This window comes from Gastrolobium bilobum, unplaced genomic scaffold (genome assembly GCF_033153095.1).
Source record: "Gastrolobium bilobum isolate Gb01-03AN ecotype WA unplaced genomic scaffold, APGP_CSIRO_Gbil_v1 utg187773, whole genome shotgun sequence".
In the NCBI taxonomy this organism is placed as follows: Eukaryota; Viridiplantae; Streptophyta; class Magnoliopsida; order Fabales; family Fabaceae; genus Gastrolobium; species Gastrolobium bilobum.
Genome location: NW_026897680.1, coordinates 45,924 through 71,938, shown reverse-complemented (window position 1 = coordinate 71,938; position 26,015 = coordinate 45,924). Strand labels below are relative to the sequence as shown.

The following is a 26,015-nucleotide window of genomic DNA, read 5'->3' as shown; positions in this document are numbered from 1 at the left end:
CACGAATCACATGGTTCCATGAGTTTCACATACTTTTATGTATATTTAGGAGATAATTTTCTCTTTTTCAACATAAGAAACATTAATTTCATATATATATATATATATATATATATATATATATATATATATATGGGTATTATAGTTCTCCGGAAGCATCACTTCTCCTGTTGCAAGCACAATTTTTTTTGTGGGGGCCATTTATAGTTTAAAAAAATCTCGTTGTGTCTCTGCAGGAAGGGGGTGAGTTCTCCGGTAAAATGAGAAACTCAACCCCCTATATATATATATATATATATATATAGGGTTTGTTTTTGTGTGATGAATGCAGATTAGTTATCTCTATTGAATCAAAAATGACATCGTTTTGGGATGAAAATCAAGATCTTTGTGTAATTATTATTTATTCTTGGATTATAATAGTCTTTATCATTATAATTTTTTAATCTTTCAATCCAGAACGACGTCATTTTGGAAGTGAATGTAGATAACTTATCTGCATTCATCGTAGAAATATTAAAGCTATATATATATATATATATATATATATATATATATATATATAGTTTAATGTTTTTGTGTTTGCTATAATTTTTTTTTTCTGCCACACTCATGTAAAAGTGAATGTGTTCCACTAACATTTTCTTACTTTTCTTTACAATGGGATCCATTCACTTTTATGTGAGTAACAAAAAACCTTTTTATGTAGCAAAAGCAGATTTTTTTTTTCCGTATATATATATGGGGCAAAATCTTCTTACACCGGTGTAAGAATAATAAGTTTTACTTCAAATCTTAACAGTTGATTTTCGTGCATTTAATAGTTGTAATTAATTGATAATTAATAAGTGTTATTTAATAAATTACAACTGTTAGATGCACGAAAATCAACGGTCAATATTTTATATCAAACTTTTTAGTTTGACACCAGTGTTAAAAGATCATCTCTCTCTATATATATATAAATATAAATATAAATATATATTTATATGTATATGGGGTATGATCCTTTGAAACGAGTCTGTCACGTAAAACGCTTTACTGGTGCCACATAAAATGTTGCACAATGCAGCGACTTAGAGTTTGCCACGTAATCTCACTTCACTGTGCAGAGATATTACGTGGCTTTAAACTTGCTGACACGACGTCACGTAATCTCGTGACGTGACATTTTGACAATTTTTTTTCTAGTGTAACAATTCGATAAATTTTTGTCAAAAAAGTGGCAAAATAGTCTTGTCCCTACAAATCATGATCTTAGAATATATCCTTAAGTGAACAATATATATCATAAATATATTATATTATTAAACAAAATTAAAAGGCTAGCTTCTAGGTTTTTAGACTAAACTTTTTAAAGTGGGTCTATATACTAATTTTTAAATGAAATTTTCTGAAAGCGTAAACATGCTCTATTTAAAAAATAGAGTATGGAAGTTGAGGCCTAAGATAGGTCAGGCTGTAAGCCCTTACTCTCCTAGTTGCAGAGCTTGTTTACATGTTTACAAAACCTTTGTAGCATTTTATTTCCAAGCTGGGGATGTATGATATACATGGCTCAGCTTGTGGGAGTATTGGAGAATAAAACTCATCTTTCCACGTCATCAGCATTCACATCAGACGTGGATAGTGCCCTAACAAATTTGCATCAAACTAACTGCTTTTAGATACTTATCAGTTTTCTGTTGTAACTTTCGTTCACTGCTTAATGTGATCGCTGGTTGAGCAAAAGCTCTATAAATGTAATGTTTTGTAATCGATTGATTGAATTCAGATACCAGATTTTATGAGAAACACCGCAAGAGTTGATAACCACGTAAATACTAGTTCTGTTTTTTTTGGGATCAGTTCTCCTTTTTTATTTTTTATTTTTTTATTTTTTTGGTATGACGATATTTCAATCAAAATCGGATTATTAATTAAATAAAAGGTACACGCTAGTCATTCTTATTTTTTTCCTTTTTTTTTTTTTCTCTTTCCTCTACTGCTTTTGCTTGTAACTAGAGCCATAGACATTAAATCTTAAATAGCTTTTCATTTGATTAGTTTTTGTTTATAATGATGATTCGGAAATTAGTCAACTATATGTACATCACCAAATATCATCATATCATATATTTCAAATCTTCAGAAAATCAAATCATATTTAATGAAAAATTCAAGAGCCTCCATAGAAACAATATCCCAACATACAAGTTCAGATACAAATTATAATTAAAGAAGTTTTATAACTGCATGTTCATCAAACAAGATAATTTGCCAGTTTTTTGCAGCACAAATCCCTTTCTCCAATGAATTTAACTAATGACAATACAACTAGAATTGGAGAAGGTAAAAAATAATGGGGAACCTAGTTTGGATTGAACTTATTTACAACACAAACCTAATCCAAGAGGATAATGTACTACTTCATAATCTTAACTATTACTGATTATAAGGTAAAGTCGGCAAGTTATGTTGATAATATTCTTCGCTCAGCAGAATGCATGCTTTCCAGCTTTCGAATAGAGTATGCACACCTACTCAAGAAGCTTATTGCAGGTGCCTACACCAACAGCAGCAGCAAGATGCCATGCAGCATGAAGGTATGGAGTTTGAGGAAATAAATCATCGGCAATAAAAAGCATACCACCCATTAATGTCGACATCTTATGCACTGTGTGAGCCATCCTCAAGTCTGGATCTTTCAATGCCCTTTTAGCAAATGCTACCTGAAAAAACAATTTTTTTTCTTAAAGGAGAAAAGCTTAACTATAAACAAGTTTGCTTTTATTTACTGACAAGATCTTTCTACTACGTTCTCGCAGGAATAATATTTGAAGGGTGACTATAATATATCACAAGCACATAACCTCCGGTTATTTACATATATACACTTCAAGACTAGACAAGAGCCGCGTTTGTGTGTAAAAAAGCACTGGGCACCAACACTTTGTATGCGACCTTGAAGCCTCTAAAGAGTAAACTCTCAAGACTAAAAGGCACTATAACACATTAGACTTCTTATGCCTAAACATGTTTAAAACATACTAGACATATAGTAGATATACTTTCATATACTACAGTAGACATATAGCATCAACATTGTCGCACGTTAGACCTAAGCATGACCGATTTGAAAAAAGAAAAAGAAAAATGTCAAATCAAACGGATCACATCTTGAGATTGGACTGCTCATTCATAGTCTGACTAAAGCTGCTGAAGATACTGAATATTTGGAAACAATAACCCACTTCTTAATAAGTTTTGGGCTTTACTACTTTCATTGTAAAATACATTCTAAGATAATGGGTATATCTAAAAAATTAGAACAAATATAGAAAAGCATAAATTCTATTTCAACAGTAATTAAAAAACAATCACAGACTTAGTTTTGGAGAAAAAAAAGCCTTAAAAATATAAAAGTGAAATGCTTTTAAAGAATTGGAGTTGGCTTAGCACAAGCAAGATAGGAGTCATCTTAAATATAAAATGTAATTCAAACTCTCTTCTATTATCCAATAAAATTTCAAAACCTCTATCACCATGTTTGGAAAAATGGTAATGTAACTTCAAATACAAGAAAGCTAAAACTTCAAAAATCAGTTTGAAGTCAGGATATTTAAGGAAGTTGCATGACATTAGTTATATCTAATAACCAAACCCATTACAAATATTATATTAGCAAAAAATAAACATTTTGACTTCTCATACCCTTAAATATTTGGTCACTTGATTCACACTAATAAACCTTTGCAATTATTTCTCTTCAATTCAACAAAAGATAACTAAACTTCCGAGCATCTGCTCGAGGAGCACAAGGCACAATAATGCTTAAAGGGGAAGCCTGGATGCATATGGTTCCCCAACTTTGCGAGGATAGAAGTGAAAGTCAATCGAATGCAGCCTTATCCTTGCATTTTTGCAAAGAGACTATTTCGCAAACTCGAATATATGAGCTTTCGTTCATAAAAGAGCAGCCTTACTCTTGCTCCAAGGCTTGCCCTCAAATGCACAATTAGTCTTAACTTTCAATAATGATATGTTTAGAATTTGCTACTGAAATAAAGTATTATAATTAAAAATATTTCCATCATGAAAAGCTCCTCTACACTTTGGAGTAACATGGGTGACTAAGTAGGGTGTCCTGGCATTCAAGTGACTCAAAAACATTCGAGCTTCAGTAAACAACAGTGTTTGGACCTGATTTTGTTTTATGGTTAAGTCCATGTAAGTCCAGGAGGAAAAAAAAAGTTATAGGCCAAAATTATCATTAATTATCCTATAAAATAGGATCTTTCCCTATAGCTTCATTGCTAGCTTTGGCTGATCTTCTTATTAATTCAATGACTAAAACCAAAGGATGAGGTGATAATAAAACTCAACCACAACAAAAGCCAAATTGTGAAACTGACTCTAATTTGTTTCACAGTTGAACTTGTCATGTTTCATTATGTATATCTTGATAATGTTTGTAATACATTATGGTCTCAGAATCAATGAATCAACAAATCAACTAAGGTCAGTGGTCTTGTTAATCACTAACTTGGTCAGCATGCTTTTCTGGAACAACACAATAATCTATTACAGAGATGAACACTAAATTTTCATAAATAAATAGTAAAAAACAAGTTACCTCCATCATCCCAGTGTGAATAACTGAAACCATCAAAGGATTAACTGGAAGAAATGCTGCAGATGCTGCCATCAGTAACTTTGGGTTCTCACTTCTGAGGGCCCTTGACAGACACTGCAGAATGATTTTATATTCAAAGATGATTTACTCATGGAAGAACCTAAAGCAATATCAACCAAGGCAATAAGGAAAAATGCAAAACTCAAAATACAGGGAAAACATTTTAGATTGTCTCATGCGTATACACACACTGGACTTAGACAATGTTAGTCTCGAACTCTCGTTAGTTCTAGGAGGGGAGAGTTGCAATCGGAGGAAAATGCAGGCAGGCTAAAATTCAATAATAATATTTATAAAAATAAAATTAAGAAATGATTTCATGGGCAGTCAATTATATGAAATTAAATTTTGAAAGACTAAAGGTAGAAGTTAGAACCATTGAATTTATTTAAAAATTAACAAGGCATCTTCTGGATAAAATTGTTTAAACCACATAAAGACACAGTATGTAGACTAGTATTCACCAATCAGTCAACACTAAATGAAATGTATCAAAACAGATCAAAATTTAGCACATGGATTCATGTCTATTTCAGCTGTGAAAACAAAATTGCTATATTTTCAGTGGTAAGCAAGAAACAACTTATTGGTGGTAAAATAAATAAAGGTCAATCTTTTCTGTTTCAGTTCATCTAAACCAATTTAGCTTTTCCCAAATGCAAAGTGCAATACATGGATAGAACATGTCTGAATACACAAGTGATGAGTCTTCAATATTTCTTTGTAAAACTTAAGCAGCTCAACACGGAAAACAAATATATTTAGGGAAAAGAGGAGTTAAAAAAACAAGGCAGAACCAATAAGACCTTAGTTAAAACACTGAAAATTGGTGATTAAGAATATCGCAGAATGATAGTCAGACCTCTCACTCAGCATTGTTATCGATATAAAAGAAATACAAACATGTTGTAATCTTTAGAAACCACCAACTGTAGATCTGCTCTCTACAAAAAACTAGATATAAGAACTCAATCAATATGCTAGAAGCACAATTATTGGCAACAAGATTAGCTTTAAATATTGTAAAAAATATACAAGAAACTTGTCCACTGAAACAAAACTTAAGGAAAAGGATATTTTAAAATTGAGTCGATGCGTTAATGATCACAACATAACTGAAGAGAAAATTCAAACTCAGTTCTTGTAACCAAGATCCAATAGATTGACTATAGTGACACACTTTCAGTAACATGGTTTATACCATATTGACAAATGCTTCCAAGTCCAGAATATAGCACATATAGCTAGGTTTTTGCATGTTATTGAATAGCCTATAATTATATCTATCTATGAATGTGTCACTTACCACAGATGTTGTGGCTATCATTGCATAGTCAACCCATCTCAAAAATTTCCTCAACTTCCCTCTCGAAGAATGGTACATGCTTGAGGCCACTCCAACTCCAATTAATGAATTAGCATACAACTTCGAACTGAGATTCTTCCTACATTACACAATTATTCATAAGACAACAATGATGTTTTTCTAGTAAAAAAAGAGAGCCTGTGTTTAGTAACAGATTAAATCTGGGAAATAATTGCTTTTTTTTATCAAAAGCTCTCTCAGGACGCAGCTAGGAAAAAAAGAGATTATTTTCCCAAAAATAAGCTAATCCAAACACGAAGAGAATTTAATATGCTTTGAGCAACATATTACCTGGGGGCATGTAATCCAAGAGCTATAAAAGGAATTGAAGTAAGCACATTAGCAACTGTTTCAGCAACATGCTGATCACCTGATAAGGAGATGTAGTAATATATCAATTATTTATGTGAGATTGGATTAATTGCAGGGAAACAATAATGTAACATCAAATTGAAAGGAAAAATTTCAATAGTACCATGACAACTAGTACAATGGATGGATCTCAAGCATGCTGGTCTTTGTTGCCATACTCGTCTGAAGAACATGTATTTAGTAGGTTATTGTGCATGGCTTTTTTAATTTTCAATTCCTTTTACTATCACCAAAAATTACAATCAATTAAAAATTTCTGATGGATATATATTTCACTCACTGCATTAACAGCAGCCGATTTTCTTCGGTAGTTGAAGTTCTACATGTTGATGGGTGAAGGTCCCCACTTTGATTAGTTTCTGTCAGAGCAAATGGTGAATGAGGAGCCAGATGGACCCCATGGACACCCTCAAGGGCTCTACTGCGATTCAGTGAACTCTTTTGACTCATGTGCTTGCCCACCCGAAATGAAGGTCAACTTGAGTACCAGCAAGAAACTGCTGGCACCAGTTGGATGGAGAGTGCTGTGTGCTAGCCAGTAATGCTGCAATAAAAATAAAGTATTAGTATATGTACCCTTAACATCAATTTTTTTTTAAACATACAAGCATGAAAAACAGCTAAAGATGGTGATTGTATAACAAAGTATATAAGAGTTTAACTCAGATGAACCTTCCCGTATTTGTTGAAATCAATTTTCATTTCGTTGGCCCCGAAACAACCATAGGCTAACAAATGGTGTACATATCAAATAATTCCCCATGATCAAAATTAGGTTCACTTCCATCTTAAAAAAAAAAATGTCATGACTTATTTTGAATATATATATATATAGGGATATGTTATTTTACCTATATTTTTTTCATGCCTATCTTACTTACCATTCTCGAGCACCGTTAGATAAGAATCTTAAAGGAAGCGAAATGATAAAGGTTAGCTAAGATTCTGATCTAACTGTGTTGAAAAGTGACAGGTAAAGTAGGCATGAAAAAAGATAGGTAGAATAACGTATACTATATATATATATATATATACACACATGCAACATGAAATGAATATCCCTGATTTTCAATTCAAATTCATCCATATGAATTTATAATTCAGCCAACTAAAATGTGATTTTCAATTCAAATTCGTCCATATGAATTTATAATTCAGCCACCTAAAATGTGATCCCTTCCCACATCATCTCTCTCCAGATTGTCACAATAATAATAGTAAAACTAAATAAAATCCCCAGGTAGGCATGGATCATAGGTCGCTACTATATGTGACACCTAGCTTATTTAGTTCACAATTCCAAACCCAAAATTTCCCTTTCAACGAACTCCAACAACAATAAAACCATAAAAGTGACTTCAACTAACAATCAGAAAAAAAAAAAAAAAAGACAATTAACAACAAAAACAACATCATTGTGTTCATGCGTGAGTAGAGAGAGAGAGAGAGAGAGAGAGAGAGAGAACCTGAGGGAAAAAGCTGAGAAGAAAATAGCAATGCAGGAATATGTATATATAGGAGAAGAATGAGTAAGGAAGATATGAAAGTAGATGTTGATTTTCAGTTGATAAAAGGACGAAGCCTTTTGAAAATTGAGAGAGGAAACAGAAAAAAACAGAAAAGGGAACAGAATAAGAGAGAAGAAGATGCTCTTTACTCAAGAATCTTCCTCTTTCCCTCCACGCATATTCGCATCATTGCTCGCATCGCACACACAACTTACAAACACGGAAAAACACCCACTTCCTTTAAAATTTTTATTATCCATAATTGGGCTTTTGGGGTTTCATTTCAACACAACTAAATGGGGCTATTATATGACTTGGCTTTCTCATTCTTCTGACTACAAGTCAAATAGTTACGCAATATTACTTGGCTATTTCTTAATTTTAGGGCCATTTTTTCAGGTTCCTTTTCTTTTTTTAAGGGTTGAGGTAGTGCGATTGGTCAAACACTTGTGTTTTTTATTATTATTATATTTAATAAATTTATAAACTTTTATTGGAAAATCAATAATTTATAAATAGTTGACATTTTTTTATTTTTATAGAGAGATGAGATATTGTAAGAAATAATTAGAGCTTATTATCGATTAATTTCATTGTTAGATTGATTATATTGATCCAACGGTTATATTTATTTTCATGTTATGATTTTCTATTTTTAATAAGAGTTTGGTGTTTGTCATTTTAAATGATATAAGTTATGTCATTTTAGGAGAGAGATAAACACAGAAAAATAGAAATAATGGGAGAGAGAAAGTGAGTGATTTTTTTAATTTAAAATTTAAATAATTTTTTTTCTGTGTCTGTCTCTCTCTTACAAGAACAGAGTATTATGTCATTTAAAATGACAAATACTTTTTCCTTTTATAATAAGAGATTTATTAATCTCATGTTACATGAGAGTATTATCTTATGTAGGTGATACAAATATGTGGGGTCCATAATTTAAAAAAAAAAATTGGCACAAAATTCTATGAGTGTATGATATGAGATAAATATCTTATGTAACATGAGACTATCATTTCCCTTATAATAATTACACGTAAAGTTTAAAATGTTAAAATGGAGATTTCCAAATGCAATGACTCCGTAAAGTTTCTTAAACTACTATTCAATTATGTACTGTTGCCTTATTGAATTTATTTATTTTTAGAATAATTAATTTAAAACTTACTATTTTTAATAATATAATAATACATTATTGAATAATAATATAAAAACTATATTAAAAATACGTAAGAATTAAATTGGAAAAAAAAATTCCATGGACATTTTGAAATGTTGGGCGGTTTCTATCCTACACCTTGGTAGGATTCATCTTGTAAGTGTAGATTCAATTAAAAGTGAAATTTATGGGTCTTTGATGGATGGGATATGATAAGCAGAGATAGGTTAATAGAGTTGGATTGAGTAAAAAAAAATAAGAAAATATCTTAAAAATGGATCTTCCCATATTAAAAAAGGGCTTATCGTTTCTCAAACCGTCGAAGATAACTTTATTTTCGGCTACTAAATTATAACCGTACAAAGATGGATCAATGGTGATAAAAGAAGAGAGAGAAAAAAAAAATCATAATCATTTAAAGGTGAATCAATTAATATAAGAAAATAAATAAATAAAACGACATAGTTTTGAGATGATCAAAGATAAACTTATCTCAAGTTGCCGGAGAAATGTTTTTTCCTTAAAAAATATATGATATGGTCATGTGAACAAATCAGAACGGTAAAAAGGTGAATCAACGGTTATAATTTTGTAACTATCTATTTTAATATCTTCTTTTACGTCATTTATCATCATTTATCCACTTTTGTATGTTTATGATTCTACACATGAACATGTCATATTTTTATTAACATAAGAGGATCCAAATCAAAATATCTTATTCTCTATTTGTTGTGCAATAAATAAACATGGCCCGATATGATTATATTATATTATTTTATGTTTGAAATAAATTAGATAGTGTTAGAATATGATATAAATTGACAAAAATATTGTTTATGATGTAATTTTATATAATTTTTTTTAATTTTTTTCTTTTGATTTATTTATAGGAAGCTCCTAATTTAATTTTTTTAAAATAAATTATAATTTTAAATAAAATATATAAAAACATATAAACTAACTTCTAAAATTTTCCAAAAATAAAATAAAAAAATAAATTTTAAACTAATTGTCAATTTTTATGTACATAAATAAAATTGATTTCAATAATATTAATAAAAATAATAATTCACAATATTTATATATAGTTAAAGATTTGTTGTTTAGTGAAAGTTAATAATTTTTTTTTTCAAACATAAATGTCATGGACTCATGGTGGGCGGTGACTAGCGAGTGGCTGATGGCAATGTTTGGTGGTGATGGTGGCTAGGCGATGTTGGTAATGGCTTATGGCTAGCCGGTGCCAGCAGTGGCTAGGCAATAACGATGGTGGTAGTAGGGTTGGCAAAACTGGTCATCCCAGTCCAACCCGTTTGCGGCCCGAAAAAACGAGCCGGGTTAGGGTTGGCTCGAAAAAAAAATGAGCTAGAAAATTCAATCCAACCCAACCAGAGTCGAGTTAGGATTGACTCGCAGGTTGGCTTAAAAATGACTCACATGAGTTGGCTTGTAGGTTGGTAGAAAAAAGGGTTTTCAAAATTGGGGGTTTGAGTAGCACATCAGCATGCTGCAAAAACCAGAACATCTTAACTACTCAAGCAGATCAACAACAAGAAGTGAATGAAAACCAAGACTTGAAGATAAGTATGGTACCCACATGCGACAAAACTAACAACAAAAAACAAACAAAAATAGAAGATAAGTATGGTACCCACATGCTTCAAAATTGACTCGATTTTTTTCGAGCTGGCTCGGGTCAGGCTGAATCGAGTTGTCAGCCAGCTTATTTTTTGCGAGTTACGAAACAGCCCGACGGGTTAGCTCATTTTTGCAATCCCTAAGTAGTAGTAGCAGTGACATTGTCAATGTCTAATGGTCGATGGCCCATGGCGCTAGGATGAATCTTACGTTCTTAGGATAGCTTACGAGGCTATGGACCACATAAAATGAGATAACATGATAAACTTATCATATCTTGTTTGTTCACCGAATAATAATAAGAATGGAATATGATAATTTATTCTATTTGATCTCCTTTATTCTGTACGGACTCAAAAAATCTTTTAAACCACAAACCCAAACATGTTTACGTGGATTTATGAGTAAAAAAGGTTGCTATTTAATTTGTACAACTCAAAAAATAATAGTTGTAAATTAAGTAAAACCAATAAAAACACAACTTCGTTTTTGACATAATTAACATTATGCCAATTTTGATACTTTCGTAATTTAATATTATTAATTTTGTTTCAATAATTGACATGAATCATGAGAAATGTTAGTGTATATATATATGGTAATTCACGACCAAACAGAGCCGCAGAAAATAGAACCAAACCGCAACTAATAAACAACATTTCAGAGCAACTATAAATACCAATCATCGAATGGAAAACAGTATTTATGGATGCAATCCATAATGACGTAGGTCTAATCTAAAGCCATGAGTCCATAAACACAATGGTTATTTATATTCTGGTAGTTCCCATTTGAACTTCTAGTGAAAGGAGGTTCAAAATAACAAAGTATCACAAATTAAGAAACCTTATTATTATGCAATGATCAAGATATATTAACTTAATTCGTACTTTGCTTATAGTCATCCCGTAGTAAATCCAACATAATTTCAATTTTTCATTTAATCACATAATAAGAATCGGCAAAATGGATTTGATCTGACGGGTTAGCCCATTTAATCTATCAAATTTAATGGGATGAGTTATAATTATTAACACATCAATTCATAATAACCCACCCCACATAAATGCAGGTTGAAATGAGTTTGTGTGAGACAAGTTAACCCATTAGGCTACATTATTATTATTATTTTTTAGTAAATGGTTATATTTTTTTTTAACAAGTTCCTTAAAGTGTATTAGGGGGATTTTATGTTTCCTCACTTTTCACATCTAACCCTAAATTCCTTAATTGACCTCTCTACCTCTTGACTCACTTAGTCGATCTTCACCTAAATAAATTGTTTCATTAGTATAGTCGATCTTCACCTCAAGAAAAACAGATGGCAAAGCACGTGGAGAAAATTTATGGCGAGTTGTGGGAAGGGTTGAGCTGTAACATAGGCATCCAAAAATTCGAAGATGATCATAGGAAGGGGATTTGTGGCAAAGTAACTCAAAGAGGGTTTTGAAACCAAGCAGAGGAGATGGTGTTCGATTAATGAGGTAGACAGCAGTGGAGACACAGTCTTGCCAATATTGGAGAGGAACCTTGGATTGAAAATGAAGGGCACGGGCTACATTAAGGAGGTGCTGGTGTTTTCGTTCAACCACAGAGTTCTGCTGGGGACGTTCGACATAAGAGTGAAAAATCTGAATTCCTTTACAGGAAAAGAAGGAAGACAGATTGAGCTCAGAAGCGTTATCACAACGAATCGATTTAATGGGAACCTTATACTGAGTAAAAATCAGAGTGTAAAAGGAGGGAAAAATAACAGAAAAATCAGACTTATAACTCATGAAATAAGTCCAAGTAAACCTGGTTGAATCATCAACCAAGGTAAGAAAGTAACGAGAACCTTCAACAGAGACAGTGTTGAAGGCCCCCCAAATGTCACAATGGACAAGGTCAAACGGGGAAGAAGCAAGTTTAGGATCTAAGATAAACGGAAGGCGTTTTTGTTTCGCCAAAGGACAAATAGAACAATGGTGGTCAACTTGCAAATAATCAGAAAAACCCAAAGTGCTTTTCATTGAATTCAAAACAGAATGAGAAAGGTGACCCAATCTCGAATGCTAGACAACATTATTCTTAACAGAAATCGAAAAACATAGGGGATGGGGAACACAATCAGTGGGAAACAGATTCGTGGTGTCCAAAATGTAAAGGTCACCAAGGCGTTTAGCAATCCCAATCATCTTCCCTGAAGCATGATCCTGAAGAACACAAAGAGAAGAAGAAAAATTAGCCAGAATGGAAGAAGCATGGGTCAAGGCACTTATGGACAAAAGGTTGAAAAAAAAGAAGGAACGTATAAAACGTTAGAAAGCAAGAGAGAATCAGAAATTTTAACAGAACCTTCAGAAGATACAACGACCGAGGAACCATTAGGAAATGAGACAGAAGAAAGAGAAGAAAAAAATGAAAGAAAAAAATCAAGGCGGACACAGACATGGTGCGTAGCACCGATGTCCAAAACCCAGTAAGAAGGGGGAAAGGAGATGGGATGCTTACCATGGAGACTAGCCACCGAAGGGGAGGAATCGGTGACAGAAGATGTGGTAGACGGAAGAGACAATGACGAAGTAGAAGAAGCAGAACTCTGTTGGAGAAGCGAAATCAGTTGATTGTACTGGGATGGGGTGAAAGCAAGGGGAAAATCATAGGGAGGAAGATTAGGGTTCGGATGAGGGAATGATTTAGGGAAAGTAGGATTGTGAGGAGAGGGTGAAACAATAGAATGGGCTTGGGCTGTGGGTTGGGCTGGTTTAGTAAAGTAAGTGGACTTAGGGGTCCTGGGTGTGTAGCCTGGTGGATATCCATTGAGCTTGAAACACTTATCACGAGTGTGGCCTGAAAGATGGCAGTAAGTACAAATTGGATGGCGGCGTTGGAAGGCAGCCACCGTGGGCGGCGGACAAGAACCAAACGAATAGGAGCCTTGTAGAGAACCAAGCAGTGGTGAGTCCGAAACAGCAGGCGACGACAAGGAAAGTGACAGTTGACGTTGCCTCTCCTCCTGAAGGATCATGGAGAAGACCTTAGCAAGCTGTGGAATGGGATCGATCATCAAGATCTGAGCACGCGATGCCGAGTATGAGTCTTTCAGGCCAATTAAAAACTGTAGAACATGATTCTGTTCACGATGAGAATGAATGTGACGAAGAGCCCCACATGTGCAAGAAGGAAAGGGAGCATAATCAAGCAATTCATCCCAAAGTGATTTCAGTTTAGTGTAATACCCGTTGACATCCAATGATCCTTGACACAGAGAGGAAATCTGCTGCTTAAGTTGGAATATGCGAGGACCGTTTGCTTGAGAAAACCGTGTTTTCAGATCTGCCCAAGCTTCATATGCATTCGTAAAATATAGGAGACTATCAACAATCTCCTTGGTGACAGAATTCAGGAGCCAGGAGAAAACCATGGAATTACAACGATTCCAAAAGTTCAGTGGAAGAAGGACGGAGGAGGTTACCGTCAATAAAAACCAACTTATTTTTGGCTGTCAAGGCAAGCATCATAGCACGATACCATGAATTGAAATTGGAACCAGAAAGTGGAGTGGAAACCAAAACAAGACTTGGATGGTCACTGTTATGTAAGTAATAAGGACTAGAGGAATCATCCATGGTGGTGGATGAACCTGAAGACGCAGAAGTTGCATCAACCTGAGGCGGGCGATTAGTGCCTCGAGCCATCAGAACAGGAATACTACTGATACCATATTAGAGAAATTGGCTTACTGAAAAACTGAATATTCATATTGTATTGATTCAAGTGAAAATTGAATTACAAGAGGCCACCTATATATGAGCCTTAACCAAAAGAAGACGTAACAGAAATAGGTGTGACCATGTGCTCACACAAGGTGCAAAACAGAATCAGCTCAAAATATAAAATGTACACCTCAGCAAGTTAGTTACAACCACAGATAACAAAATAACAAAAGAAAATAATATGCTAATAATATTTAAGTACTTTCATTTTTTTGTTGTTGTGTTGAGTGACTTTATTTTCTTTTGATTATACTAATTATATTGTTTGACGAAGAAAAATTGAATCTTGTTTGATATTTTATTATTTTAAGTGAATTAACCGGCTAACCCGTCACGAAATAGAATGAGTTGGATTTTTCAACCCATTTGCAAAAGAATGTCATGCTCTACCCTTTTTTTTTGTCAGGCTAAAGGTAGTACGCGGTACAAAAAAGTGTCAGTGCAAAGGTCACTTGCTGGAACTCTGGCGCGAAGTGTTTGCAAGCAAAACCAAAGAAGCTTACATGAAATATGTGGCAGATTTAGATGCCCAATTTTGAAGTCATTCTTCCATGGTTCTAGATGAGTCTAGAAAAACTAAATTGACACTCACATGAAGTGGGCTCTAGCACCACCCATCAACAAAGTATAGGCACAACACAGTAGCCAAAACACGTCCATAGAGCAAAAGATAAGATTAGGGTGCTTCAGTGGGGAAGGAGACTTGTTACAGCGCAAATCTCTTCTTATAATATAAATTCAATCTTTTCTTCACTAAATGAGTGTGCATGTTTAATTTTTCTTAAACAAATCTTGTGATTTATTAAAAAACAAATAAATGAAAATAAATTCTTTTAAAAATAATTAATATATTTTATCATTTCTAATATTAAAAGTTCATGTAGATTGCGATTGCCAACTAAGCAAGGTGATGAATGTGTTACGTGTCTCACGCTTACACCTCTCAAGTGGAGGTTTCTCTAATGTGTCAACTAAGCGTGTCGGCACATAGCTTTCTGTAAAATTAGTAACCTAACCATGGCTTCCCACTCTCCCTGTACATTGTGCTCGTGTACCACACCCATCTACCTCGACCCATTCAGAACTACTTCTTCTTCTTCTTCGTATTCTTCGTATTCTTCTCCATTTATCTACTCAATCAACACTTCCAGCTCCAAACGTCGTCGTTTTGCGGCATGCTCGTTGCACCACCACTCTTCTTCTTCTTCTTCGCCAATTACATCCAGTTCGGATCCCAGGTCGAGCAAGCCGGTTATACTAGACGCGAACCCGGGTTCCACCCCCACCGATAATGAGGAGACCCGTTTGACTCAAAACCCGACCCGTTTAAGTGAAATCCGGACCCCAAGTTTCAAGTCTTTGTTCGGATTCGGAGAGCGGTACCTACGGCGGAGGATCCTGTTCAGATCGAAGAAAGTGAGAAGCATCATTTTGCTCAATGTCATCACTTTTGTTTACGGTAACCTACATTTGCTTTCTTCCATATCCTTTGTTGTTCTTTATTTTTATGATTTGCAAAATTGAGATTTTTGTAGGATTAAGAATGAGAAAAACAATTATGCTTATGCTACTACTCATGGACATTGTAAATTACTGCATGAGTATTTCTCGTCTTTGCAAATGGGGGTTTTATTTTATTTTATTTTAATTTAGGAAGGAAAGGGGAAGAGAGGGTAAAAGTAAATTAATTAAGAAATTGGATGGAGCTTAAAATGTTAGGTCTCTGTAAAGTTCAATGGTTATTCTTGAGACCCATGCCACATTGGATGTTATTACTCTTCTTGCTAGCTATGCTTACTTGAGGAGTTGATCCCCTCCTGCTCATGTAACTTCTTCCTAATGCACACCTTCTTACTAGGTGGGTATCTGTCAGACTTGTCTCTGTTATAAAGGTGATGTTAAAATCATTATGAGAGTATGATCTGTGTTTAAGAAACTGCTTCAATAACATATGAAGTGTCATGCAATGCACACAAGAAACCAAAAATGAATTAATACAAAGTTAAAGCGTACTATATAAATGCAACAAGGAAAATTCTAAGCCCAGTGTTAGATACTGTATCCTCAAGCTTCTTATTCATAAAAATAATTAATTTAAAAATTAATTCCAACAGTCTCCATGTGCAGATTGGGGAGTGTTGTAAAGTATGAGTACAAGTGTGTAGCGTATGTTAACTATATGAGGATGAGCTTTTACATGTCATGGTGCTGTGTGGCCATAATTCTTTATGCCCTTTGGACCTAAAGTTGCAATGAAGGTTTTGGCAACAGATTTATTTTTGGTTACCAAATGGAAAGACATGACCTCCGTTGCGAACACAACAAGTATACCGGTTATTCCAAATAATAAAATGATGAGTAAAGTATTCACATGAAGACTAATTACAAACAATAATTCAATGTTTTCTTCTAAGTTAGACAATTCAAAAGTGATTTGAACAAGTAACCAAATTTAATTAAAAATCAATTAAAGATGACAGTTAAAGAAATTACTCGAAGACGAATTTAATTCAAGAATAAAGATGCAGCTAGGGTCTACTTCATCTTTGATTCCCCTTAAGTGAATTAAATTAATTCAATAAAATTTCAACTCTATTGTTATCAAACGATTCATCATCTAAATATTAATTGATTAAATCCATAATGTTTTAGTTATTTAACCTTTTAACCTAATTAGAATCCTAATTTCTTAGAAACCCATTTTAGATTAATCCTTGAACGCGATGAATCTCACACGTTTACAAATCTCACAAGTCTATGTCTAGAACAAGCAAAAATCGGTATTTATCTTAGTTCAGATTAAAATCCCAAATATTTCTACTTAGAATCTAACCCTCTTTATTCCTATATGGTTGATCAAGTCATATAAGAAATTGAACAAATAAATCAGGATAAACACATAACAATTGAGACAAATTTTATTGAAAAACAATTAAAATCAATATAAGAGTTATCATTGGATCCATATCCCTAATTACAAAAAGAAAATTAGCCAAACATAGACATATTTGGCTTCAACAAAATATCAAAAGAAAAGAAAATTAAAATAAATTTCTGGACGAAGAACGATGATGAATCTCCATGTTTCTGCTTCTATCCTCCTTCAGTTCGTTCACGGTCTCTGGTCTCTGTATTCTTCTTCCTCAGCTGCGCTCCCGTGCCCGAATTAATTTTGCTTCCAAATTTTTTCTCTTTATATTGAGGAGAAAATTTCCTTAAATCCCCCCAATTAAATCTTCAATCCAATCCTTAAAAATCTTCAAATTCTCTAATTGAATCTTCAACCAAATAATTGTTTCACAATTCGAAAATCAGCACTTGAGGACGTGGCAATTAAAGTGGAAAGCTTGGCGCTTTTTGCGCCAATCAGAGAAAGAATTTGGCGCTTTATGCGCCAACCAGGAAGGAAAGCTTGGCACAACATGCTACATTTTGTGAGGAAAGTTGGCATCTTTTGCGCTTGTAGAAAGAGGGCCTTTGAGCACCTGTTGGTAAAAAGATTGAAGCTTTGTGCACCTGCACTTTGACCTTTGAGTTGGCATGGAAAAATGGGACCTTTTGCTTTTATTGATACTTTGAGCTCTCAAACTTGCTTTTCTTTAATGAGAAAAATTCCTACAAAATATGAGCATTTCTTGTGAGAATATTAGTGAATGAAATAACACTTTAATTATAATTCTCATATTTTTTTTTTTGATTATTTTTAGATTAATTTCATACTCATTTTAGCTCTTAAAAGATAGCAAGTTAGCAGCTCATCAACCTCTTCTGCCTTTAAGTACTTTTCTTTAGAGTAGTCTATCAAGCAAAATAGTGGCACTATAGTGGAGGAACATTGCGTCACAGTTCTCTGCCACTCCATAACTCTTATAGTGTTGTGATAGTCACTGGATTCACCCAACATCCTTGCAAATCGTGTATCAAATTTTCCATAAACAAATTTTGGTAATGTAATCATAAGAAAGAAGTGACAAATCACATATTGGTACCTGTTAGGATATCTTTACAAAATATTGATTGTGCTTGAATATTGTAGAATATGTGTTGTGCAATTTCGCATTCAAATAATAATCACTCAAATACGCAAGTACAGGAACATTTAGGGGAATAATCACACAAATACGCAAGTACGAGAATGTGTTGTTCAATATCGTAGAAGTTGTGCAATCGTAGAATATGTATTATATAAAGCTACGACTCTATGTGAAGCAATAAGAGTGAAATAATTGTTATGGAATAAACTAAGATTAAACTAATAACTAATGACTAAACTAAGCTAAGACTACTGACTAAGTACTAGAACATGATTAAAAGATTAAGTTTCAAGTATCAAAAGATAGATTGAGATCTATTTTTCCAATATTGTAACTTCACTAGAATGCAGTAACAATGTTATAGCTATCCTCCATCAGTAACCAACACACTTGTGTATGTAGGGGCTCTCACCAACCTTACATGTATACTCAATAACTAATTATCATATCTCTATGGCTAAACTAATTACTAAATTCATTAAGTGCAAGTTCTATGTGGTTTTGTGATGTGAATAATCTCTCTACCCACTCTTAACTAACTTGATTTAGTTAATCCACAATGTTTAATAAGGTTCCGGGTTCACCTATATATCTATACCCCAAATCCCATAACACTTGCAGCTCTCTCTCGATAATTCAACAAGATTAGGAATGAAGTATTTTATTAAACAACTTAATGGAAAATAACATAACAAAGTTTAGGCAAACACAGTTACATTACAATACGGGGGTACTCATTCACCCAATCCTAAAATTTTTAGCTCATACTTGAAAAGAAAGAAACAACAAAGAATGATAAGACTCCATAGAACTAAGATAAGATATACATGGGCAATGTTGTAGCTCTGCTCTAGCAGCAACTCCTTGCTTAAAGCCACCATCCACTGTCTCTCAGCCACCAAAGTAGTGCAGGGATCAACCAGAAGTGATCTCTCTATTGGACCGTAGCTTCACCTTTTGACCCGTTGAATGTTTGTAGGTATCTCTTTATATAGAAAATAATGACTTGGATGCCAAGTAACTCCTTTAATTCGAATTCCCTAAAAAGTAGATTCTTAAGAGGATGAAGGTTTATCTTTAAGCATCAGTTTTATCCTCTTGTTAGTTGAATTATAGGGATTGGAGAAGATATGTGCTTATCCTTACTATCCTGATTCGGTGCTATAATTGTCTTATCTCTTCGTTTTAATTTGGATTTCAAAAGTTAGTTATTCCATCTGTCTTGAGCACACTGTTTCACTTAAGCACGATTGCTAAAGCTCTGCTACGGCTCTGATATGCAACACAAATTCCAAAGACAATTAATAACTCTAGCACTCGAAATAACATCAAATATCAATACTTAGCATATTTCTCATTCAAAACATAAAGGGACAAGATTAATGCCAATATCATATAAATCTAAGGGAATTAGGCATAATATATGGCACCAAATCATTAAATAAAAGCCTAAAAATAACTCTCTAAGGGAGAGTTATCAATATGTTTGTTTCTTCTTGAGCCTTCACTTAACAACTTAAGCTTCTTGGAGAGTTGGTCCTTGACCCGTCTTAATGCCAAAGTTGACATTTGAACTTATTTTGGGGCATTCTTGGGCAATCAGGGTGCAAGCGAGAAATAAGTGAAAGAGTAAAATTTGCTTTTGAAGGTTGTAGGCGGATCACAATTGCAAAATAATCAGATGTGCAGTCTGTGCAGCTTTGATATTTACAAATGGAAACATATTCTCTGCTGACTCTGTAGGTTACACATTTATCCAGTAGCTGAATCTGATGAAATATTGATGGAAGAGAAAATAAAGATCCTAACATTTACACGTTTGGACATCACTCTCGGAGGAAACCGTTGAGTACAAGCAGTATCTTCTTGACATGGTTTTGGGACAGTATATCACATGTTTTTGGGAAGCTTTTAAAGTTTTAACTTTGAGGCCTGAACCTTGTTGCATATCGAACAAAATATGGTTCAGTCATGCTGTATGAATTTCTACAAGAAAAATCATGGAAATTAAAAAAGTAAAAATATCAAATTAAATAAAATAGGAAAATTAAACGCTAAGCAACTTGTTGCGCTTATTATTCCTTGTAGAAGTTTTGATCTACTATACACAGACAAGAGCATAAGCTTGAACATTTAATAAAACATGCAAATTTAAAGCTAAGCAACTGAAACTTTAAATGAAATCATGAACAATATATGGTTTAGTCATGTTTTGTGCAGATCTGATTTGCAAGTATATTTCTTGCATTGGGGGAAATTAATATTAATAGAGACCATGAGTACAAAAAATTAAAGTAGTTTTTGAAGTGATCATCGTGTCCTTGTATATTTCATAATCTTACTATTTCCTTTTCAATTTATGTCTAGCTAGTAACATTCCAGTTGTCAAAGAGGCTGAGGCAATTATGAATCCAGCAGCTTTCACATTTGTGCGCTTCGCTCTTTCTGCCATTCCTTTGATGCCATTTGTATTGCGAGGATGGGGAGATTCTTGTACAAGAAATGCAGGCATAGAGTTGGGTTTCTGGATCAGTCTTGGATACCTTTCACAGGCACTTGGACTGCAAACCTCTGATGCTGGTCGCGCATCATTTTTATCTATGTTTACTGTAAGACCATTGAATTTTCTAGTTATGTGAATGGATTTTACCTTATGTTGGTACTTGAAAAAAGTCAATCGTGAATATCTCCGATGAAATAACAGGTAATTGTGGTTCCGTTACTGGATGGGATGTTTGGGGCAGTAGTTCCAGCTAGAATCTGGTTTGGAGCTTTTATGTCTATTGTAGGAGTTGGAATGCTGGAATGCAGCGGTTCGTCCCCAAGTGTAAGTTTTATCTTCATCATTATTTCTTCCCCATCTTTTCTTCTCATTTATAACGAGGCTTATAATATACATGATGGAGGACTATGGATTAATAATACTTGTGTCACGACTTAAATTCTGAGTCATGACCTACACACAAGTCAAATTAATCTAAACACCACTTTGCTTGGCAAGCCTATCTAGCACAATAAAATAGTTAACAAAATAATATTCCAAATTATTATTTTCAGCTGCTATATTTATAACATTCCACAAATGATAAACACCTGCTATAGAATATATATACTAGCGGCCAGCAACAAGAAGAAACAAAATATCTTTCAAATATGAAAAAAATACAACCCACAATAATTTCAACAACTAGTTTCCTATAGTTGCAGAACGATAAATCAAAAGGCCATCTATACAATAGAAGCCTACCAAAACAACACTACTAGAAGATTTACAACTGCTAACAGCTTGCTACTTAGTTGCCTAGTGATTTGGATGGAAAACAAGAAGGTAAGTCACATAGCCTCGTGAGGGCATAACAACCTCAATGAACTAGAAGTGAAACACTATGCACGGGTGGTTTACTTTTTTCAAAATTGAGATATAAACATGTTTGAATGATGAAAGGAAATAATATAAACAAAATCAATAAAATTTGTGTGAATGGTAAGTCAAGAAATTTATAAAGCAATGTAAAGATCATTGAAAAACAGAATAAATTCGGAAGTTTAATATATAGGGATCACACGAGAGAACCATATTTGAGGCAGCTCCACCTTTGTGATAGCCCGCCCTTTCCTCCTTAGAGTGGCTTTTCCTCTAGGGGCTGCTCCTTCTAACATGTAGCCTTTTACTTAAACAAGTCACATCATATCAGCTCATTGGGGTGGCTCCATCTTGTTGATAGCCCTCTCCTCTAAGGGCTGGCTGACCTCTCCTTTGGGAGGGGATAATGAACGCAAAGAATGACAAGGGAGAGAGAGATAGAAAGAAATGAGCTTTTCTCTTGGGGAAGAAGCTTTTAAAACAACATTTTTAAAGTCATATGGTGTGTTTCTACCTGAATGCCTAGTTCCTTGTTGATATGCTTCTTTTGTTTCCTATAACTTCATTAAATATTGTGCTGAATTCAGGTTGGAGATTTTTTGAACTTTTTAAGTGCAGTGTTTTTTGGCGTTCATATGTTAAGAACTCAACATATATCGAGAAGCATAAGTAAAGAGAAGTTTCTACCCCTCCTAGGATATGAGGTTAGTTACTTGTCCATTCATCTATATATATTTGTGTATCAAAATATATGCCTTCCTGTTAACCTTTTGCATTATTAATTTATCAAAGTCTTAATTGCAGATTTGCATTGTTGTTTTCTTTTCTGCCATATGGTATGTTGTTGGAGGTTGGATAAATGGTTCCCAACATTCCTTACCGTCATCTTGGACATTGAAAATGCTTAAGGACTGGATGGTTGGTTTTCCATGGCCACCTGCAATTTATACAGGGATATTCTCAACTGGTTTATGCTTGTGGGGAGAGGTAAAGTTATCATTCTTGGCACACGTCGGGGGTGTTTAGTTTGTTTTCTATTTTCATTTTAAGTTGATGTGTTTTCATTGATAATTGCCCTTGTTTTTATTCTTGATTTCAAAATTTTGTGAAACAAGAATGAATACAAGGTGACATTGTTTTAGTTATTAAGGAAAACATATTAACTAAAAATGAATGAAAAAATCAACAAAAAATATCCTCATTCCATGATTCTGTTTTTCTTTCTTAGTGGACTGCATTGATGAATTTTTCGGAATGTGTTTTATTTTATGCCAATGTAAGAATAATAAGGTCTATAATCTATATCTGTCTGGGAAGAATCGTATTTTCTGAAGCTCTTGGGTCCAGAACTTATCTTTCCCCCTCTTATTTGTATAAATTGGTCAATTGGATAATATTTATTTATGTTGTGTAGCTTCACAAGTAGTTTGGGTTTATATCTGTTTCTTGTCTAACATCATGAGCTTACTGTCAGATATTGTTCAAGTGTATGCGTAGTTTCTTGATGTGGTCTATGGAACTGATAATGAATTTGAATATTGGAGACCATGGTTAGATTTTCTACTGTATATTTTCTCTTTCTGTACCCATTTGATTGTCTTGTTTCTTTTGGCAGCTGGGTACCACTGCACGTGTTTTTGTTCTGTATCACATGAATTGTTTCCTGAATACGAACACTTTGCTCTGACTCATAAATTTGGAATCAAACTTAGTAGAATATCCTCCAGAAATATTGTTAGAAATCTATCAATATGAAAACATTATCACTAATTTTCAGTAAATAGTATGTTAATCATCAAAACTTAAGAATAAGTAATTTATCAAGGGATTTGGGGGGCTTACAAATGCTAGAGTTGTTTCCTTCCTTCAACAATTTTATGGGGTGAAGTTATTTTTTGGGTTCTTAGTGAGTTTTTGCTCGTGGCATGGTTTCAAAACCGAGAACTGCCCGCCCAGTTAAGAGTGGATGAAAACCGAGAACTGGTCCTTCCACGAGTCCAGTCAGAAAAATGGTCCTGAACCTTCTTTGCCATATGAATGGTTCTCAGTTCACTCATTTCAGTCACTTGAACCTGTTCAACCTTTTTTTATAGAAGAGAACAGTGTAAACTTTTGCACTAGAATAGAGGCCTGTAATGCAGTAAGAGTTTGGCTTCAATTTATAATAAGAAGCTTCACCTTTACATATTTGACGTGGGACTATTATAGGATGATAAGATTAAGCTCCCTTCTCTTTTACTCATTCAACGTGGGACTAATATAGATAAGAAAAGCATGCTGGTAAGTGGTAATAGCATAATACTTTTAGTTTAATACTTATTGTGTGATAAATCATTTTAATTATGTTTGAAATAGATTCATTTTATTTGAGAAGATTCATTTTTCTGACAGTGAATTCTAAGATGGATTCAATTGCAGATGGCTGCAATGTGTGATGTATCGGCCACAGAAACTGCTATAATTTATGGTCTGGAACCAGTCTGGGGTGCTGGTTTTGCATGGTTTCTTCTTGGTGAAAGGTGGGGTCCCACAGGATGGATTGGTGCTGCGCTTGTGCTAGGTAAAATAACTTATATATGCAAGATATTTTATTTGCTACTTTCTGATCATCTAATTCTATGACCACCAAAATTAGATATTGCAGTGAATAGTAAGGCTTGACATACTGGGATACATTAATAGTGAAACTGTTAGTTCATAATTGAAATAAACTCAATCCGACAAATCTTTATAGCATGAATTGTACTCGCGAAACTGCTCAGTTGTTGACACATTCAATTCGTTCCTATATTCTCTTGTGCACACTTCACAGTTCACACAGCTCAACCCCTCCAAGGAATCATAATGCACATGCTAAAGTCAGCTGCAGAATATTATGAATATTAGTAATGCTATTGCAGCATCTTTGTGGTCACAAGAAGACACTTTTTTGTGCCATTGATTTGACAAACTGTTCCCCTGATCGATGGCATAGACGCAGAGTTGTTTTTTCGAGTTAGAGTTGTGGCAATTTCTGACATGCCTAAATTTTATTTTTTGCTTTAACTCTGTTTTATATTTAATATTTTTGCAGGGGGAAGCTTAACAGTGCAGATAGTCGGAAGCAAAAGTAATTCTGTGGAAGAACAAAAACGATGAAAGAAAGGTGACAACCCAATGGTTTCGGAGAAAGAGAATGGTTTATCTCCATCCACAATAATCCTTAATTCGATGAAGGATGCCTCTGATTTTTTTGAGTAGGGGTATCACTAATAACGTTCATGTATGTGTTTCTTATTGACTTGTATAAGGTGTTCCTGTTATTCTTTTAGTTCGAAAATCAGCCTCTTGGGGAAGGGAGTTAGAGTCCCAGAGCCTTCCAAGGAGAGATTTTTTTGTGCCATGCTCCCTTCTAAAAGTAGAAAAGGAAAAAAAATTAGGAGGGAATTATAAAAAAAAAAAGAGAGATTTAAATGGGATTATTTTTTTCTATTTTGGGAAAAGGGATCATCAAACTTTGGTGGTCTTGAACCACTAAAAATATTTTCCTTGTCAAGTATGTTTATGCTATGCCTGTACTCCTAGCTCTTTCCTTTATTCATTAAATTAGAAAATTAAAATAGTAAAAGTAATAGAATACAATACATTTATGGGGAAAACTTTTCTTATTTTACATAAATAAAAACCTTACCTCCTGTTGAAACAAAATGGTGGGGCCATTGTTTTTAAAAAATAATAAAAAATAAAAATAAATTTGACACATAGTTCCATGTATCAGTAGAAAAAAGCTCTTATCACATGTGGCTGAAGACAATCCTACATTTATATACTGTATAAATAAAAATTGGAAAATAATACTCTTATGCTACATAAGAGTACATTATTTTCCTACACTAATTCGTTTTTCGTGTCAATTAATTTTTCTTTTCTTTTTTAATATAAAATATGGGACCCATATTTAATTTCTCTCTACTTTTTTTATCTCCTACAATCCTACAACATAAGAAAACTTAAACCCATAAAAATTATTAAATGCTTTCGCAAAATATAATCTCATAATTCACTTATTTACTACCCAGTTTAAAACAAAAAAGAGATGTGATTCTCAATTTTGAAGTCATTTCACTCTAAAGAACGAAAATTCTATTTTATAATA

The 26,015-nt window shown here is 33.7% G+C and overlaps 2 protein-coding genes across 3 annotated transcripts; one reads left to right on the top strand and one right to left on the bottom strand.

The window, feature by feature from the left end:
* Nucleotides 1-2,171: 2,171 nt before the first annotated feature.
* Nucleotides 2,172-8,179, bottom strand: LOC133309289 (uncharacterized). 2 transcript variants are annotated; one of them, XM_061510052.1, is made up of 7 exons: nucleotides 8,071-8,179; nucleotides 6,694-6,957; nucleotides 6,517-6,575; nucleotides 6,333-6,411; nucleotides 5,982-6,120; nucleotides 4,616-4,729; nucleotides 2,172-2,711 (listed from the first exon to the last, which is right to left on the bottom strand). In XM_061510052.1, exons 2-7 carry the CDS (start codon nucleotides 6,861-6,863, stop codon nucleotides 2,520-2,522), a joined length of 753 nt encoding a protein of 250 aa, XP_061366036.1. In that variant the 5' UTR covers nucleotides 6,864-6,957; nucleotides 8,071-8,179; the 3' UTR covers nucleotides 2,172-2,519. The 2 variants fall into 2 exon arrangements, with proteins under 2 accessions (XP_061366036.1, XP_061366035.1); XM_061510051.1 differs by having other exon boundaries at nucleotides 7,880-8,153.
* Nucleotides 8,180-15,433: 7,254 nt separating this feature from the next.
* LOC133309286 (uncharacterized) lies at nucleotides 15,434-25,441 on the top strand. The gene is made up of 7 exons (XM_061510048.1): nucleotides 15,434-15,941; nucleotides 20,884-21,125; nucleotides 21,221-21,343; nucleotides 22,468-22,584; nucleotides 22,685-22,867; nucleotides 24,299-24,440; nucleotides 24,954-25,441. Exons 1-7 carry the CDS (start codon nucleotides 15,500-15,502, stop codon nucleotides 25,016-25,018), a joined length of 1,314 nt encoding a protein of 437 aa, XP_061366032.1. The 5' UTR covers nucleotides 15,434-15,499; the 3' UTR covers nucleotides 25,019-25,441.
* Nucleotides 25,442-26,015: the final 574 nt, after the last annotated feature.

Excerpts from the sequence above, each read along its gene's own strand:
- LOC133309289 (XM_061510052.1), bottom strand. The coding sequence starts at position 6,863 with ATGAGTCAAAAGAGTTCACTGAATCGCAGTAGAGCCCTTGAGGGTGTC. Across the intron at positions 4,730-5,981 it reads TGATAGCCACAACATCTGTG|TGTCTGTCAAGGGCCCTCAG; the intron begins GTAAGTGACACA and ends ATCATTCTGCAG. Across the intron at positions 2,712-4,615 it reads TTCACACTGGGATGATGGAG|GTAGCATTTGCTAAAAGGGC; the intron begins GTAACTTGTTTT and ends TTGTTTTTTCAG.
- LOC133309286 (XM_061510048.1), top strand. The coding sequence starts at position 15,500 with ATGGCTTCCCACTCTCCCTGTACATTGTGCTCGTGTACCACACCCATC. Across the intron at positions 21,126-21,220 it reads CATTTTTATCTATGTTTACT|GTAATTGTGGTTCCGTTACT; the intron begins GTAAGACCATTG and ends ATGAAATAACAG. Across the intron at positions 24,441-24,953 it reads TGGTGCTGCGCTTGTGCTAG|GGGGAAGCTTAACAGTGCAG; the intron begins GTAAAATAACTT and ends ATATTTTTGCAG.